The following is a 16,615-nucleotide window of genomic DNA, read 5'->3' on the forward strand; positions in this document are numbered from 1 at the left end:
GCTCAGGGCCGTCCTGAGGAGTGGAACTCTCTTGTCCCCATTTTACAGATGAGGCACACTGAGGCTCAGAGCATTATGGAAAGGAGAAGCATTGGGAACAGGACCCAAGTCCATAGACTCCCATTCCTGGACCCCACCTATGCATCACCCATGGGATCACACTCCTGTAGGCCCCAGGCTGGGCAGGAAAGATTAATAATAATAATAATAATAATAATAATAATAATAATAATATTAACAATAAATAGTAGCCAGTACTTGCAGAGTGTGAACTCTGTGCCAGGCTCTGTTCTGAGGTCCTAATATATATTATCTCATTTAATCCTTGCCACAAGCCTAGGAGGTAAGTAGATATAGCTATCATCTCCAAAGTTAAGATGGGGAGAAAAGCATAGAGAAGCTAAGTAACTTGCCCAAGCTCACACATTCATAGGTGCCCTGGTCTGCCTAGAATTGAGGGGGGCTCCAGGATGCGGGACTCTCAGCCTCGGGGAAACTGGGACAGATGGACACCCTACCAAGAATTAAACCTGGGTGGTGTGGCCCCTAACCATGGTCCTTGCCTCTATTTGGCCACAGATGGACAGGTGGAAGAAGTCAGCCAGAGGTTCAAGGAAAGCTGCCTGGCAGAGAGGAGACACTCAGAAATGACAGCTCTGAAACCAGAGGAGGTGTCTGGGCAGTGCGGATCCATCCCCCTTCCTTCATTATGCCCATTTTATAGTTGAGGCGTCTGAGGAGGTGAGAGGCAAGGAGGAGCACTGGCTGCCTGGGACACCAGAGAAGGGTCCCACATCTGTCCTGTTCTCTGCAGTACCTCCAGCTCCGAGTCCTGGGCCCCTGGGTAAATACCTGTCAAATGCGTGCATGAGCCAATCAATGACCTCAGTGGGCCTCCAACAACCCCCTCTCTCTGCCAGAACAAAAGCTTCCAGAAGGAAGGGAGGCTGAGCAGAGGTGAAGGCACATGGGGGGAGGCCAAAGAAACAGCTCAGGAGAAAGATATGTGGGTCCTCTGGTTAAAGGTCTCTTCAATACCATCCATGCCCTGGTCCCCAGCAAAAAGGGACAAAAGTGGGAGAATTTTATTGTTAATGAGCAAAAAGTCAGAAGGCTACTTTTCAATTATATTCAAAACACATGTTGAAACAAATCCAGAGGGAAATTCACAAACTGCTCATTCACAGCAGTTTTCCCAGGAGGATGTCGCCACTGGAGGATGTCGCCACTGGAGGATGTCATGTCCTTTGTTACTTATTTCTGTAACTATGAAACTTTTTATAACCAGTGTATATTTTTGGTCACCAAGTGAACTTTGAGATTAAAAGTAGATGCCCAATAAAAGGGTCTCTCTAGATGCTGTTATGTCTGGGCATGGTGGCAGGGAGACACTCACTGACCCTTCATACTGAGACTGTTTCTTGTCTTTCTGGAACTTGGTGACTCCAAATTATAGTTGAGAGTAAAGAAGTTGCCAGTTACTAAGGAAATGATTGTAAGCAAGTAGCAGTGGACGTCTATGGGTCTAATTTGCCCAGAGTTTGTGTCCCCTTCTTCTGACATTAGCACCCTGAAACACCACCAGCCCCTCAAGACCAGATAGTTGGGTGAGTATGTGACCCAGATCTGGCCACTCAAAATACCGTGTGATTGGCTTAGGGGTGAGCTTGTGACCTGAGCTAGACCAGTGAGAATCATCTAGAGCCTTGAGTTATAACTACACAGAGAAAGGTGCTCCCTTTCTGCAAAGTTGGTAGGAAGTGAACCTGCAGCTGCAGGGATGTCCTGCCTGGCAATGAAGTCAAGATGGGGGTAAGGAGGGAGCAGAGAGAGAGAACAAATACAGACCTGGATATAGCTATGCCTGAAGTTAGATTCCTTGTAATTTCCTGTGACACGAGCTACTAAATTTCTGACTTGGGTCAGTTTGAGTATTTGTTTCCAGTGATCAAGCATTTTCATGGCACTCAGAGCCCAGGTAAGGGAGTAAAAGGGAGGGCTTTTGGCTCACCTCTATCCATTCAGGGATGTCATGGTTTGTTTTCACAAGAGCTGCAAAAGTTCCTAGCCTTACTTCCAGCTCCTCCCCCCCTTCCCCCCTCCCCCCCCCCATCACTTACTCGAGCTTCTTCAGCCAGCACTTGCCCTCAAGGACCGTCATCAGGACTTCAGTGTCCTCCTCACCAAACTGATTGTTGGACAAGCTGGAGGGGACCAAGTACGAGGTGAGTGTTAGACAAGCCTGCTCGGCTCCTGGAGATGAGCTCTCTCACTAGAAGAGGGACTAGCTAGACTTCACAAGGATGCCCACTCCCACCCACCACCCCCCTGCCCCAGTCTCTTAGTGCCTTCAGGAGGGCAGCTCGGGGTCTGCAGATCCTGGACCATCAGGGCACTGCTAGCTCCAAGGGCCAGGTTTTGGGGTCCCTGAGGAGGGGGCATGGCCATCACAAGCTGACCCAGCTGAGAAAGGATGCCCTGAATGAGGGCTGCAAAAAGAAGAAGCCAGGGACAAGGGACACACACACACACACACACACACGCAGTGATTCCTTTGGCCCCATAGCCCTCTCTGTACTCTGACACCTATAGCTACCCCTGGCAGAGAAGGGTGATGATCCTCATTTTACATTTTATGTGAGATAGTCCAAGACCAGACAGGCACAGTTATTCTTATGACTGATAAGTTGAGACCAAGAAGATGGTGCTTAGCTTTCCCAGGCCACACGCAGGGTTGCAGGATTGCTGGGCTTCATCAGGGAGCAAAGTGATAGGCTGAAGTCCCACCACCCACCTTGCCAAAGGCGCAACTGTCCTCTCCACCCCTGCCCTCAGCTGGGCCGTCCCTTCCTGGATCCCCCCACTGTGACTCACTCCAGCTCCTCCAGGTGGTGGCAGTTTCTCAGGCCAAATGTCAGGTGGGCCAGGCCCTTGGAGCTCATACAGCTGGAGGTCAGTCTGGTGGGGGTCAAAGGGCAATGGGTCAGGCAGGGGCTCTTGGTCTTGAGAGCCCTGGATGGGGTAGTAGAGGGCAAGGAAGAGGGGAGGGATAGGAAGAAGGGGCCTCTTTCCCTTCATAAATCTCCCCCACTGTGGAATGATTAAACTTAGCTTGGACTAGTTGAATATTTCCCTAACCCATTTATAGGCAGCAACTTCACCACGTGTGCCATAGTTGGGCATCCCTGTGAGGTCTAGCTAGCTATGATCTTTTACCACAAGCTCTGCATCTTCATTTAAATGACAAAAAAGTAAGCAGCAAGTATTAGAGAAGTGTTAAAGATACACTGGCACCAAAAAGACACCTCCTTGATGCATTCCATTGGATTAAAACAGAATTAAAAGTTAGGAAAGCTCCATTTTGCAACCATCATAGTGACATTTGGTTCAGGCAAGAATTATCAATGGAGGTTGAAATCAGTAAATGACAGTATGAGCAAGGACAGGGTATCTACATAGTCTTAAAGTATCTTCCTACAAGATATGGATTAATTAGAAAGGGAAAACAGTAGCTTTGCAGGGGAAGAAACCTGGCTGACACCACCTTCACCAGGTGATCACAGTTACCATCACCAGTCAGGGCACAAAGAGACAACATGTGCCTCCCAAGAAGAGCACATTGCCTCTGGGAGATTTCTGCCCCATGTGCAGAGCCTAAATCTAAACCTGAAGAAACATGGAAGCCAAACTGAAGGACTTTTTACAAAATCCCTGACAGGTAAATGTCATGACAATATCATGTAAGACAAAGAGGGGCTAAGGACCATTCCAAGTTGGAGACCAAAGGCAAATGACAACTAAGTGCAGCCTGTGATCCTAGGTGGAATCCAGGACTGGAAAAAAAAAATGCAACAAACAACTTGACAAAAGCATTTGGCAAAATTGGAATATGAACAGTAGGTTTTTTGTTTCTTTTTAAAAGATTTTATTTATTTATTTGACAGAGAGAGAGAGAGATTGAGAGCACAACCAGGGGCAGCATCAGAGGGAGAGGGAGAAGCAGGCTCTTTGCTGAGCAGGGAGCCTGATGCAGGGCTCGATCCCAGGACCCAGGGATCATGACCTGAGCCAAAGGCAGATGCTTAACTGACTGAACCACCCAGGCACTCCATGAGTGGTAATTTTGATAACGACAGTGTACCAATGTTAAATTTCCTGCATTTTATGCTTTTACTGGATTATGGGAGAGAATGTCCTAGTTCTTAGGAGGAAATTCACAGAAATCGTAAGGGGTGAAGGGGCATGTTCATGCAACTACTTTCAGATGGCTCTGAGGGAAAGAGGAGAACAGAAGGGAGGGGTGAGGAAGGAGGGAGGACAGGAGAAAGGGGATGTAAAAAAATACAGACAAAGGGGTGAATTTGGGAAAATGGTATATGGAACTGCTTCTAGGCCTTCTGTTTGTTTACAGTTATTTCAAATGTTAAAAAAAGAGAGAGAGAAAGATAAAGCATTGAAAAGGAAACCACTCTTGCCATGTGGCCATGTGATTGACCACATGCCCTGATATCATTTCCAGGGCTGCATGAGTCCCAGCCCCTGGGGTGGGGACACAGAATATCTCTGAGCCCAGGGCAGGAAGAAGGGGGCAGGGCCAGGGGACTGAGTGCGCATCTCAGCTGCATACCTGAATGTCTTCAGCTCAGAGAGAGACACCAGGAGGTTTTTTAGCAGCAGGGAGCTGGAGTCGCAGAGGTTCACCTGGGACAAGCTGAAAAGGCCCGAGCATATTCCAGAGGATTTCAGGTTGGATGCATCTCAGGATCATCCATCATACAGAGATGGGGAGCCCAAGAGAGGGGAAAGAACCACCCAAAAGCTCCTGGTGGGGGCATCTATACCACCCTGGGGCCCTCCCCCACTGGCCAAGTGTAATTTTCTCCTGCTAAGGGAAGCAAGAAGGCCAGAGAAACTAATGCTGCCCCAGGTTCTGCTCATTCTCATTCTGGACTGGCCAGCCTCTCCCACGTGGCCTGGAGTGGGCACTGGGGGTGACCAGAGGAGCCAGGGCCCTAGATGGTGTTTCAGGCTTCTGACCTGAGCTGCTGCAGCCTGGCACATGTCTCCATCAGCTGCCCAGCAAGAAGGCTGTGGTGGGTCTCAAGGTCACAGTGAGCCAACCTGGAGGTAGACAGGTTGGCAGGAGTTACTGAACATCTAGGTCACTACTGGTGACTCAGTCTCTTCTTACAAGGAGCTTACCTTTTAGGGGCAAATAAATGCTAATGAGATAAAGTCCCACAATTTTCTATTCAATTATAGGAAGTGCTATGAAAGAGAGATCTAGATGGGGCAGCTGGTATGGCTGCGCAGGCTGTTCACTGCACAAGGGGACCCAGCCAAGGAGGTGAGTTGGGGCTGAGATCCACTATGGTCTGTTCCCAACATGTACACGTGCAGGGCTGCATTCACTCAAAAGGGGTGACATTTTAATTTCCAAAATGTGCTGTATGGATTAGGGGTGCTGTGAACCCAGGCATCTATGAGTGGATCATGGGAGAACTTGACTATATCTGGAGGCTCAGAGAGGGTCTTCCTCAGGTGGTAGCGTTAACGCTAAGATCTGAAGGACAGGGGGGAGTTAGCCAGGGAAAGGAGGACGAGGGTAGTGGAGGAGAGAACATTCTGGTCCAGGAGTAGCCTGTGCAAAAACTCTGAGGTCAATGGGAGCAAGGTGGTGTTGGAGGACTGAAAGGTGGTGGGGAAAGATGGAGGTTTGGGATGGGGATGGACAACATGGAGAGGCAGGTTGGGCCAGACCTCATTGACCATGCAGACACTTTGGACGTCGGAGGGCTCTGAGCAAGGCACGAGAACTACTGATCAGAAGCGGCAGTACCTCTACCCCACACCATCACCAGCTACTCCCCTGGGGGCCCAGGTACTAGGTCCCACCTGAGCGTCACGGCTTCTGGGTTCTCCTGAGGGGGAAACTCCAGCTGGAGACAGAGCTGCTGCTGGGTCTCCGAAATGCTGAGGAGAGAAGGGGTAGCCAGTGTGAGGTCTGAAGCAGCCTCGCCATGTAGGTTGAGCTCCGCCTGGGGCTGCTGGTCCACTGACTCTGAACTCCCAGACCCAGTAGGGATCGGGACATACGTCAGTAGGACTCCAAAGCCTTTGTGCTTAGCTACTCCATGTCACTACTCTAGTCATAGAGCCATATTGTGTGTTTACAATAATCCAGGGGCCACTTCCAGGCAACCAGGCAATCCAGGGTGGACTCCCAGCTGGGATCCATCAGTTGTCTTTTTTTTTTAATTTTTATTTATTTATTCATGAGAGACACAGAGAGAGGCAGAGACACAGGCAGACGGAGAAGCAGCTTTCCTGAGGGGACCCTGATGTGGGACTAGATCCCAGGACCTGGGATCACACCCTGAGCCAAAGGCAGACGCTCAACCCCTGAGCCACCCAGGTGCCCCCATCAGTTCTTTGCCTTAATTCTGTGGCTGCCTTCCTCTCTCTGGTATTGTGGCTTGATTACTGCACAAGTCCCAACACGTATGTGTAGCCTCTGCCATTTTAGCAATCCAGAGAATTTGCTAGTGACACAGCTATTACCCTACAGGGCAAGAGACTGATGTCTAGCTAAGGGATGGTCCCAAAAGTCATGAAAAGATGAAGAATTCTGAGGGGCCTCCTCCCTCCACTCACCTTATTTCAGTGATGTTGCCTGAGGTCTGGGTGCAGACTCTTAGCAGGGCGAGCACCCCGGCTTTGCCTACCCACGGCTCCTCCACCCTGTCACAGAAGCAGAACTAGATGAAGCTCCCCAGGGTGAGCTGGGAGGGGATAGGGGTGCCAAGTGGGTCTCAGATGCTTTTTGGTTTTGCTTATTTAAAAATTAGGCAACTAGGCACCAGCATAAAACAGGAAATTAACCTCTTCCTTGTTCTGATGGTCACTGCAACAACCCAACAGAACGCATTCTTTTTTTAAGCAATAGTTTTAGATTTAAGGAAAGGTATGTATAGCATTGCATGGCAAGGATAAGGAAATAAAACCATATACAAAACATCCCCATTTTGCATTAAAAAAAGGAAAAATACGTATGGAGAGGGGAAGAAAACAATATTAAAAGTTAACGACGGCTGTTTAGATGATAGAATTCTCACAAACGGTTTCTTTCTTTCTTCCTTCGTTTCCAATATTTTTCCGGACTTTCTACAATGTGCTTGCAATTAATTTAGAAGCAGGAAAAAAAAGAGTTGTTTAAGATATTTCTGCTTCTGAAGTTATGTTGAGGTCTTTTTTTTTCCCCCTCCAAAGTACTATTTTCTTATGTTCATCTGGATTTTTCACAAATCTCTACAACGAGTATGCATTATTTTTAGAGTTAGGAAAAGTTTTATTTCAAAGCGTTATTTCGGGTGATCCAGCAATTCTGGGTATATACCCAAAAGAACTGAAAGCAGAGATGATACAAAGAGGTATGTGGACACACGTGTTTGCAGGCAGGCACTTTAGCCAAAAGGCCGGATAACCCAAGTGTTCACGGATGGATGGATGCATACACAAAACGGGGTATCCACCTACAATGCACCATCAGTCAGTCTTAAAAGGAAGGAAACTCTGACAGGTGCTACACCATGCATGAACCCTGAGGACATGATGCTCAGTGAAACAAGCCAGTCACAAAAAAAGATAAATCCTGAACAATCCCACTTCCATGAGGTCCCTAGAGCAGTCAAACCCCCAGATTCAGAAGGTAGGATGGTGGCTGCCAGGGGCTGGGGAAGGGGCGACTGCGGATCTGTGTAATGGGGACGAAGTGTCAGTTTCCCACGAAAAGAGTTGCAGCTGTAGACCAACATGAATGTACTTAACGCTCCTGAGCCAGACCCGTAAAGTTGGGTAAGATGGGAACTTTTAATTATGTGCATTGTAGCACAAGTAAGCAAGACTGTGGCATTTTGGAGAACGACCAGACCTCGTGGGCCTCATCATTGGCTGTGTGGAGAAGTGCATAGCACTGGCCGTGAGGTCAGTTTTCTGGGCACAAATATGTAACTGAATCTCATTTATGATCTAATTTCCATTCCGGAAAAGTCAGGGGTTTAGAGGAACAAATGCAATTTGACATCAGAAGGAAGCAACCAGACAGAGCCGGCAAGTGTAGAGACACAACAGTCAGTGACATAAAAGAGGAAAGTGAGGAGTTGGTGGGGGGTGACACATGGATTGAGAATCCTAAGAGCCATTGCTACCCCCATGCCAATGTGGATCTTGACTGGATCACAGGTCCGACCAGCCAGTTGTCCCACTTGGGGACAGTGGGACCTTTGAGATCTGACTGGGTCATCACAACACTCAGAATTGCTTCCATTTCTGCTGGGTGTCCTCATCCAACTGTGATTATATAGAAAATGTGCTTATTTTTAAAAACTTGTGGTGAAATGTTTAGGAGGAATGTTCTACGAGATCTATAACTTGAGAACAATGTAGCCAAAAAAAATTAAAAGATGAAGCAAATACAGTGAACCCTGAACAGCTCTTAAGCCCAGCTGATAAGAACATGAGTCTTAAACATTAGTTTCTCTACGTGTTGATAATCTTTTCTGCTTTTCTGAAAGGTTTAAAATGATCTTCGTAAAAAAAAAATAAAAAATAAAAAAAATAAAATGATCTTCGTGAACATACACACATGGTATCTGTTATATGTCACTGCTGACCTCAGCTGGGTGTCCTTTGGGGTTTCCTTTTTTTTTTCTTAAGTGCCCAAGCAGAGGTCAAACGGCAAGGAGGGCAGCTTCTCTGTGTACCTGAGGGGGGTTTCTGGGGCTACAGGCAGGATCTTAGTGGCAGGGTTTGGTTGTAAGATGTGGCTGGGGCCACGGTCCTGGGGAGACCTATTCTCCAGTGCTTACCCCCAGCCCCTCCCAGGGGCACCAAGGAAGACAGTACCTGAGAGTGAACAGGTCCACTGGACATCTCAGCAGACTCAGGAGAACTATCAGCTGCTCCAGGCCCAGGCCGCACTGGGTCAGCCTGGGGACAGAGGTCGGTTACGGGGTAGCTCTCCTGGGAGCCCCTGCCCCTCCCTTGCGCCTGTGGGTGGACCCCATCACTCACGTGAGCGCTGTCAGCTTCAGGGCCTGGTTCAGGTGGGTGGCCAGTCTGGGCACATGCTCTGGCATGAGGTTGCACTGGCTCAGCCTGAGGGCAGAGGGGAAGGGGCAGAGTCGGGATGAAGCCTGTTAGAGTCCCGTCTCCCCCCAGGGCCTATGGGGTACCCCACACTGAGCCAACAGCCTGGAATCAGGGCCTGGGCACAAGCCAAAGATGCGGCCCCTGTTTTGGGAGCTTCCTATCTCCTGAGAGAGATCCCCCTGCCCCCTGCCAGGAAAGTGTTGAGAGTATCACTCATCAAGCCCTGACTATTAGCCAGGCCCTGTGCCAGCATCCAGGTAGGGTTGCCTGACACACGACATCTCGTGGGATTCCAGCCACATCATTTATAGGCAGAGAAACTGACTAACCCAAGGACACACAGCAGGTGAGAAGTAAGGGTGGAATTGAGTTTCTATCCAAGTCAGTCTGACTCCAGACTCTAAACCCACTCCCTACTCCCCAGTAAAGCTTTACTCCTGGCTCTCTTGGAGGCAGGAGGCCTAGGGGTCTTGCTGGGACCCCACCCTCCTGGCACTCTGGCCCTGGGTGGCCAGCAGACAGGCCCCACAGGGCAGTTGACTCTCGTTGGACAGGGATCCCTGGAGACTTCCATGAGAGGCTGACATTGCAGCTGGGTATTAAAGGCTTAGGATAATTTTATCTTGGAAAATATGGGGAAGAGAGTGTCAGACTGAGTGCCCGGTGGGAAGGAAGCTTTAACTGGGCAGTGGGTGTTCAGTGAGCAAGAAGCGAAAGCCATTTGGGCTGAATATGTGTGTGCATGTGTGTTGTGGGCATGTTTGTGTGGTATGTGTGCATCTGTGTGTGTGTTCTGTAGGTGTGTACGGGTGATGTGTATGAGTGTGCTTGTGTGGTATGTGTGCATCTGGATGTGTGTTATATATATGGATGCATACGTATGTAGACTATGCACATCTGTGTGTGGTGTAAGTACGGTGTGGTGTGCGGTATGGTGTGTGTACGTATGTGTGGTTTGAGTGTGGTGTGGTGTATTTGTGTACAGTGAGGGGGAGCACGATGGGAAGTGGCAGCTAGATCAGAAGAGGAAGAAGAAGCTAAGGAATTGAACCTTATCCTGGGGGCAATGGGGAGCCACAAACAGGCTTAGTGCAGTGGGGAGCACAGTCTGATGTGTGCCGAGAGGATCCCTCTGGGGGCTTTGAAGTGAATGGATTGGAGGAGGCCTGGCCAGAGGTGACAGCCCAGTTCAGAGGCCACGATCACAGCTGAAGAAACGACATACGGAGGAAGTGACCCTCTTCCTTGGTGGTGAGGCTGAGAGAGAGCGTCCCAGGCTACCAGCCGGTAATAATAACAGCAATGATAGAGCACTCAAGTGAGCCAGGCCCTTGCCAGGCACTTTATACATGTCAACTCCTTTAATCCTCATAATAACCCTAAAGGGTAGGTCTTACTATTATTCCCATCTTACAGATGAGGAACTGAAACACAGAGAGGTTAAATCACTTGTTTGAGGTCACACAGCTGGTAAACGGTAGAGCTGGGATTTACCCTCAGGTGGCTCCAGAGTCTGAGCCTCTTAACCATGGTACTCAGAAGCCTCCAGACTTATAGTTAAGGCCGGGCCTAAGGACTGGAGGTGTGTGTGTGGGGGTCGGGGGCAGATCTGGGGGAGGCAAACCCAGGCAGTGGGTAGGAAGCAGGGTAGCTAAAGGGAGAAAGGGCCCAGTGAAGATAAAGAAGGCGTGGAGGCTGCCACAGGACCAGCCTCCGCTTCCCCATTCCCACCCCAGACCAGGCATTACCTTAGTGTCTTCCCGGCCTCCTCCTTTCGGGAGAAGTAGATCCAGAAGCTCTGCTCAGAGCCCAGGCTGCAGAGACAAGGGTGTGGGGAGGTCGGAGGCCCAGCTTCCCGAGCCCTAGACACCAGGGGTGCAGGAGGCGAGGGCGCTGGGCCCGTAGGGACAGGGAAAGGGAGACGCCACACAAGGAGAGACCACACGAGACCCTCAACTCATCCTGCGAGGACATGGAACCCTGGCCTTCCCCACCCCATGACCTCCCTGGTCCCCAGATCACACAGGCCTCAGAGGATGGAAAGCGGGTCGTCCGTTCAGGGAACCCTGAGACTCAGAGAGGGGTGCATATTGCCTCAGGTCACAGAGGATTGCTGAGCGTGGGAACCTTGCTTCTCCCCACCATCAGCAAGTGGCACCCATGGCTTACTTCACAGAAGCCTCCCGGATGTGCGGGCAGGAGGGGAGTGTCTTCACCAGGCCCAGGGCACTCTCTAGGGAGATGCTGTTGTGACTCAGGCTGGAGGAGAAACAAGGCTCAGGATGGGGAGTGAGGGCAGGACCTTGGTGCAGCCCTGCCCAGCCCCACCCCTTGTGTCCTCTTCTCCAGCTGTCATCTCCAGGAGGACAGTCTTCAATGTCCATTCTCCAGGTCAGACACCGAGGGCCAGGGAGAAGCCAGTGGGGCACTCTCCCTCCATGGGCAGGACAGGCACCCGGCCCTGCGTCGTCCTGCAGGAGCTGCAGCTGCTGGGGCTGAGACAGGGTCGAGGAGGCCAGGCTGGCAACTCCAGCCCCAGCGGCTCAGGGACGCCCAGAGCCCAAAGCTCAGTTACCCAGCAACCCACTGTATCTGGCCTCTGGTCACCAGTCTCCCAGATCCCTGGGGAGATTGGCTGAGAGCGTGGGTGACTTCCTAGGGACCCTCCCTGCTGTGGGGACATCTCTAAATCTGTGTCCTGTAGATTTAGTCAGAGGGACAGGATGGACTAGGAGCTGGGACAGCTGAGGTCCTGTGTCCCCTGGTTAGGGATAAACTGTCACCTCCTTGTCCCAAAGTCAGCTTGGGTCACCATGCTTTAGTCCCAGCCTCTCCTGGATGTCTGGTGGGACCTCTGCCTAGGTGTGCATGTGGGGGGCGGGCTTCCTCCTCCCTGCTGTCCCCCAGGCTGCTCACCACTTACTCAAGCGAACCAGAGATGGGCAATTGAGGCAGACATTCCAGGAGGCACCTGAGCCCGTCATCACCCAGCATGTTTGCTGAGAGGCTGCAAGAGGTAGGAAGAGTTGGTTGTTGGTGGTCAGACATGCCCCTCAGCCGGAGCCCGCTCTCCCCAGTCACCATCACTGCTGCTTGACACGCACAGGACTACTTCTGTGCCAATATCACCACCACTGTCGCTGTGACTGGACAGCACATGCCCACCCCCGTCCCTGCACTGTCATCTCCAGCACCCCCAGGATGATCACCTGGCACACAACAGCTCCTGCACTGGCCCCCGTGCCTCCAGCAGGCTTCCTGGAGTCAGAAAAACCCATTTACTTTTACTATGCCCTATGGCTTATGTCAGGTGAGAACCACAACTTCCGAACGAGAGTACATGCAGGAAAAAAGGAAGATGTTTGGAGGCTGCATTTACCCAGGAGATTTCTTCTTTTAATTTGGGAACACAATCTCAGACGGAAATTGTACTTGAATACTTTATTTTGCTTCCTTGTCGCTTCTTTGGGTGTTTATGCTTTTGGGAATAGTATAACCAGTGTGCCCTGTAACATCGGATTTTTGTCCTGCATCTTCGAACTCAGTTTGTCCTTGATGATGACACTTTTGAGGCTATTTTGTCTTTTCAGGAGAGGCTTTAAAAATTAAAAATTGGTCTCCAAAAGCCAGTTGATAAAGTGATCTTTACAACTAGAAAAATTTCCCTCTATAATTGAAAACAGAAAAATCCAAAGACGTACTGCTTTCTAATATGTGATTTCCACTGGCCCCATTTCTCTTCTTGGCCACATCACAGCAGGAATTTAAATTTTGTGGGTGCACATGCACTTGTGTGTGTGTGTGTTGTGGACTGCTGTCTTTATGTCCCACTGGTCCTAAGCTGGACGCCTAACAGTTGTGAGCACAGACTGCATCATCCTAGCTGTGTGACCTTGGGCAAGTTCCTAAATCCCATCTATAAAATGGCGACAACAGGGAGCCTGGGTGGCTCAGTCAGTTAAGCATCTGCTTTTGGCTCAGGTTGTGATCTCAGGGCCCTGGGATCGAGTCTCCCATTGGGTTCCCTGCTCAGTGGGAAACCTGCTTCTCCCTCTGTCTTGGCCTCTCTCTGTGTCTCTCATGAATAAGTAAATAAAATCTTAAAAAAATAATAAAACGGAGACAGCAGTACCTAGAGTTTTGGAAGGATAAAAAGAGTATGTAAAGAACTTAGCACAGCGGTGAAGGTGCTCAGAAGGTGTCACCTATTTTTATTTTTCTACCCATGAGGGGGTGGCACTATTTGGGGACCCAAGACAAGCCAGGCAGATACCACCTCTCCACAACACAAGAGCCCACGAGGCCCCACCCCAGCTGGCTCCATGACTCTCCTCAGGCTGAGCTACTGGGTGCTTTTAACCACCTGCCAGGCAGACCAAGGAATTCTTCATTTTGGTTCTTATCTGCTGACAGAGCTCCAATATCTTGATCCTCATGAAGCCCAGGAGCTCCTGTAGCCTCTTCTTGAAGGGCTTCCCAAATTAGATCAAGGGGTACCCCCTGAACTATCAGCTCCATCACAGCAAGAGTGGGGAGTGGAAGGGATGAAATGCGTACAGAGAAATCTAATGGATATGACCCTCGATGTGTCCCAGGCATCCCTGTTAGCTGGCCTGAGAGGTGTTCAGTGGATGCACATGCACGTGGCACACACATGCACACACATGCCCACCCCTCCAGTGCCACCCAAGCACAGCTCCTGTGCTCCTCCCCCTCTTCTCCCGCCCCCAACTTACTCCAACTGGTTGAGGTCTTCGCATTTGCTCAGCAACCAGCAGAGCGGCTCCACATGCTCCTGACTAAGGCCACAGCCCGTGAACCTGCTGGAGGAGGGGAAACAATCCCAAGGATGGTGTGCTGAGCCACGCTGATGTGCGTGCGCTGCCCTGGCTTGTCCTGGGTGTGGCCTCCAGTTCCCATGGGCCTCACCCAAGGTTGGATTCTCTGGAACTACCCATCATCCACCCCTTCCACCTCCTGCACAGCAGATCCCACCTGGCACTCCCAGGCTCCTTCTGGGAAGGTGGTTCCCAGGGTATGATCCCTCACCAGCCACACCTGCATCACTTGGGAACATGTTCAGATGCAATTTCTCAGAACTCAGCCCAGACCCACTGAATCAGAGACCATAGGGGCAAGGGTTTCTAGGTGGCTCTCATTCAAGCTTGAGTTGGAAACTTGAGACCCCAACCTCTTGGGGTCACACTGCTGACGAGATATGCAGGGTGGGGAGGGAGAGAAGGGTGATGCCTGTTCTTGCCTTTGATACTGGAATTGAGGTGAAGGGGATTCAGAGGTACAAACTCCCAGCTATAAAATAGGCCAAGGGGATGAAAAGTACAGCATAGGGAATAGAGTCAATAATATTGTAATAACATTGTACGGTGACAGATGGTGACTGTACTTCTCGCGGTGAGTGCGGCCTAATGTACGGAGTTGTCCAATCACTAGGTTGCACACCTACAACTAATACAACACTGTAGGTCAACTGTACTTTAATCAAAATGAATAAATAAGTAAATAGCCACACACAAAGTAACAGTAAGCCTGCCTTTGAAAGGTCTAAATTAATACTATCCAATAAGGTAAATGAAGGACCTATAACCAGCCAACAACTAAAAAGAAAAAAAAGGGAAGAAGAATCTTAAAATCAGAAAGTACCTAAAATCAATAGCTCAGATTTTTATCACTGGTCCTCTCCTTCCTGATTTTTTTCCCTGTTCCTAAGTTCTTTATTATACTATTATTTACTTCCTATTTTTAAATCAGCTTGTTCTTTTTCACTAGATGCATTTATTGTAAAAGGAAATCTTGTGTTATTCACTCAAATGGAAAAGTGGCACACATGCTACAAACGGACCATAAGCAGAAGGACGCATGAAACAAGAGCCAAATATCATTATTAAATTCCGGCCAGAGTTTCCTTGCTGAAGGCTCTCTCCCTTTACTAAAAAAGGGGGGGGGGCTCAGTAAATATTACAGCTGTGCTAAAATCATGCCAACACCCAACCCCGACTTCCTCTTGGCCTTAATCAGATGGAGAATCGAAAAGGGAATAATGATCTCACTATGGGACTCAGTGACATTGAACTACTGTACTTGTGCCTTAAAAATCATCTAATCCTGGTCTCGGTTCTACAGTTTGGAAACCTTGGAAATTAGAAACAATCGAGGCATTCTAGAAGTCAGGGGTAGCATTGGGCTAGGACAGGAGGTGGGAAACTCCTGCCTAGGACCCCCTGGTTTTTGCAAACTAAGAATAATTTCTTCACTTTCAAATGGTGGAGAAAAAAAAATCAAAAGAAGAATGCTTTGCGACACGTACACAATATTTGAAATGCAAGTCTCAGAGTCCATAAATGAGAGAGTTCTGCTGGCACACGGGCATGCGCATTTGCTTTATATATCATTCCTGCTGCATTCAAGCTACATTGGGGGGTTGGGTGGCTGTCACAGAGATCGTGTGGCCTGCAAAATCCTAATTCCTTCCAATCTAACCTTTCCAGGCAAAGTCTGTTGGCCCCGGGACAGGGAACACTGGAGAACTGCCTGGCTGTCCCCAGTTACTGCCATGTGACCACAGCTGTGAGGCTTACAGGACCTGGTGCGCAGAGAAGGCTCTATAATGATGCCCTGCAGATATTCAACATATTTTGATACTATTTATTGTTACTTCACAGTGGAGGAGGCTGATGCAGACAGGAGAAGGGTCTGGTCCAAGGTCTCTTGGTGAGCCAGTGGCCTCAGACAGTTACCAGAAACATCATCTCTGCATTTGAAGGTTGTTCTCCGCCCCATTATCCTGCCTCTGATGCAGCACCTCCTCCCCCTGACCGAGGCAGCCATGGAGCACCAGTCCAGGAGCCAGCAGGGCCAGGACACTTGCATCTGTGTGTGCCTCACGCTTTACACATTGCCTCCATTAATCCTGGCAAACATCCTGCAACATGGTGGCTCCCTTTTCAGCTGTGGAAGCTGAGGGTCACAGGGGTTAAGGAGCTTGTGCAAGGTACCAAGCCCTGTGGAGCTGGCATTTAAAGCCTGGTGGGCAGGTTAAGAAGTCCTTTTCCTTGGATCAGGCCCCAGAGCTCTGGTCTAGTCTGACAGGTACTCTTTATGTGCCTGTGCCAAAGCCTGGCCCTCTCTGGACCTTGCTTCTTGATGTTGGAGGAAACAAGTCTCCTTGCTGGGTCCTTTCAAGGAAATGCCCTGCGTTGGCGGCACTCTGCTCTAGGCATTCGAGAGGCAGGTCTACTTGTCCCCAATACCTATCAGCAGCCAGGGCGCAGTTTCAGGGACTTACCCACAGCACTCGCCTTCATGCTCCTCGCCAGACCTGAAGTGCAGTGTCATGTGATACAGGGACCTGGGGAAGACAGCACCTGAGTTATCCACCCTTGGCCACAGCCTTAGGATGATCCTGGGAGCAGGCCACCCCTTCCTCCAGAAGCCAAGCCCCTGACTG

The 16,615-nt window shown here is 49.8% G+C and overlaps 1 protein-coding gene across 9 annotated transcripts in view; it reads right to left on the bottom strand.

Annotated features, from left to right (window-relative positions):
• Positions 1-16,615, bottom strand: part of NLRC5 (NLR family CARD domain containing 5) — a 79,811-nt gene that overhangs the window by 8,156 nt on the left and 55,040 nt on the right. For 7 of the 9 annotated variants that reach the window (XM_038530986.1, XM_038530990.1, XM_038530989.1 and 4 more), the window contains 13 exons: positions 16,454-16,516; positions 13,887-13,973; positions 12,074-12,157; positions 11,320-11,409; positions 10,899-10,964; positions 9,073-9,156; positions 8,905-8,988; positions 6,655-6,741; positions 5,896-5,973; positions 5,038-5,121; positions 4,628-4,711; positions 2,875-2,958; positions 2,121-2,204 (listed from right to left, as the gene is read on the bottom strand). In XM_038530986.1, coding sequence (XP_038386914.1) covers positions 2,121-2,204; positions 2,875-2,958; positions 4,628-4,711; positions 5,038-5,121; positions 5,896-5,973; positions 6,655-6,741; positions 8,905-8,988; positions 9,073-9,156; positions 10,899-10,964; positions 11,320-11,409; positions 12,074-12,157; positions 13,887-13,973; positions 16,454-16,516 — 1,059 coding nt within the window. The remainder of the gene's footprint in view (positions 1-2,120; positions 2,205-2,874; positions 2,959-4,627; positions 4,712-5,037; positions 5,122-5,895; positions 5,974-6,654; positions 6,742-8,904; positions 8,989-9,072; positions 9,157-10,898; positions 10,965-11,319; positions 11,410-12,073; positions 12,158-13,886; positions 13,974-16,453; positions 16,517-16,615) is intronic. The other 2 variants (XM_038530994.1, XM_038530988.1) reach the window with 1 other exon arrangement.

The sequence above is a fragment of the Canis lupus genome, chromosome 2 (genome assembly GCF_011100685.1).
Source record: "Canis lupus familiaris isolate Mischka breed German Shepherd chromosome 2, alternate assembly UU_Cfam_GSD_1.0, whole genome shotgun sequence".
Taxonomy (NCBI): Eukaryota; Metazoa; Chordata; class Mammalia; order Carnivora; family Canidae; genus Canis; species Canis lupus.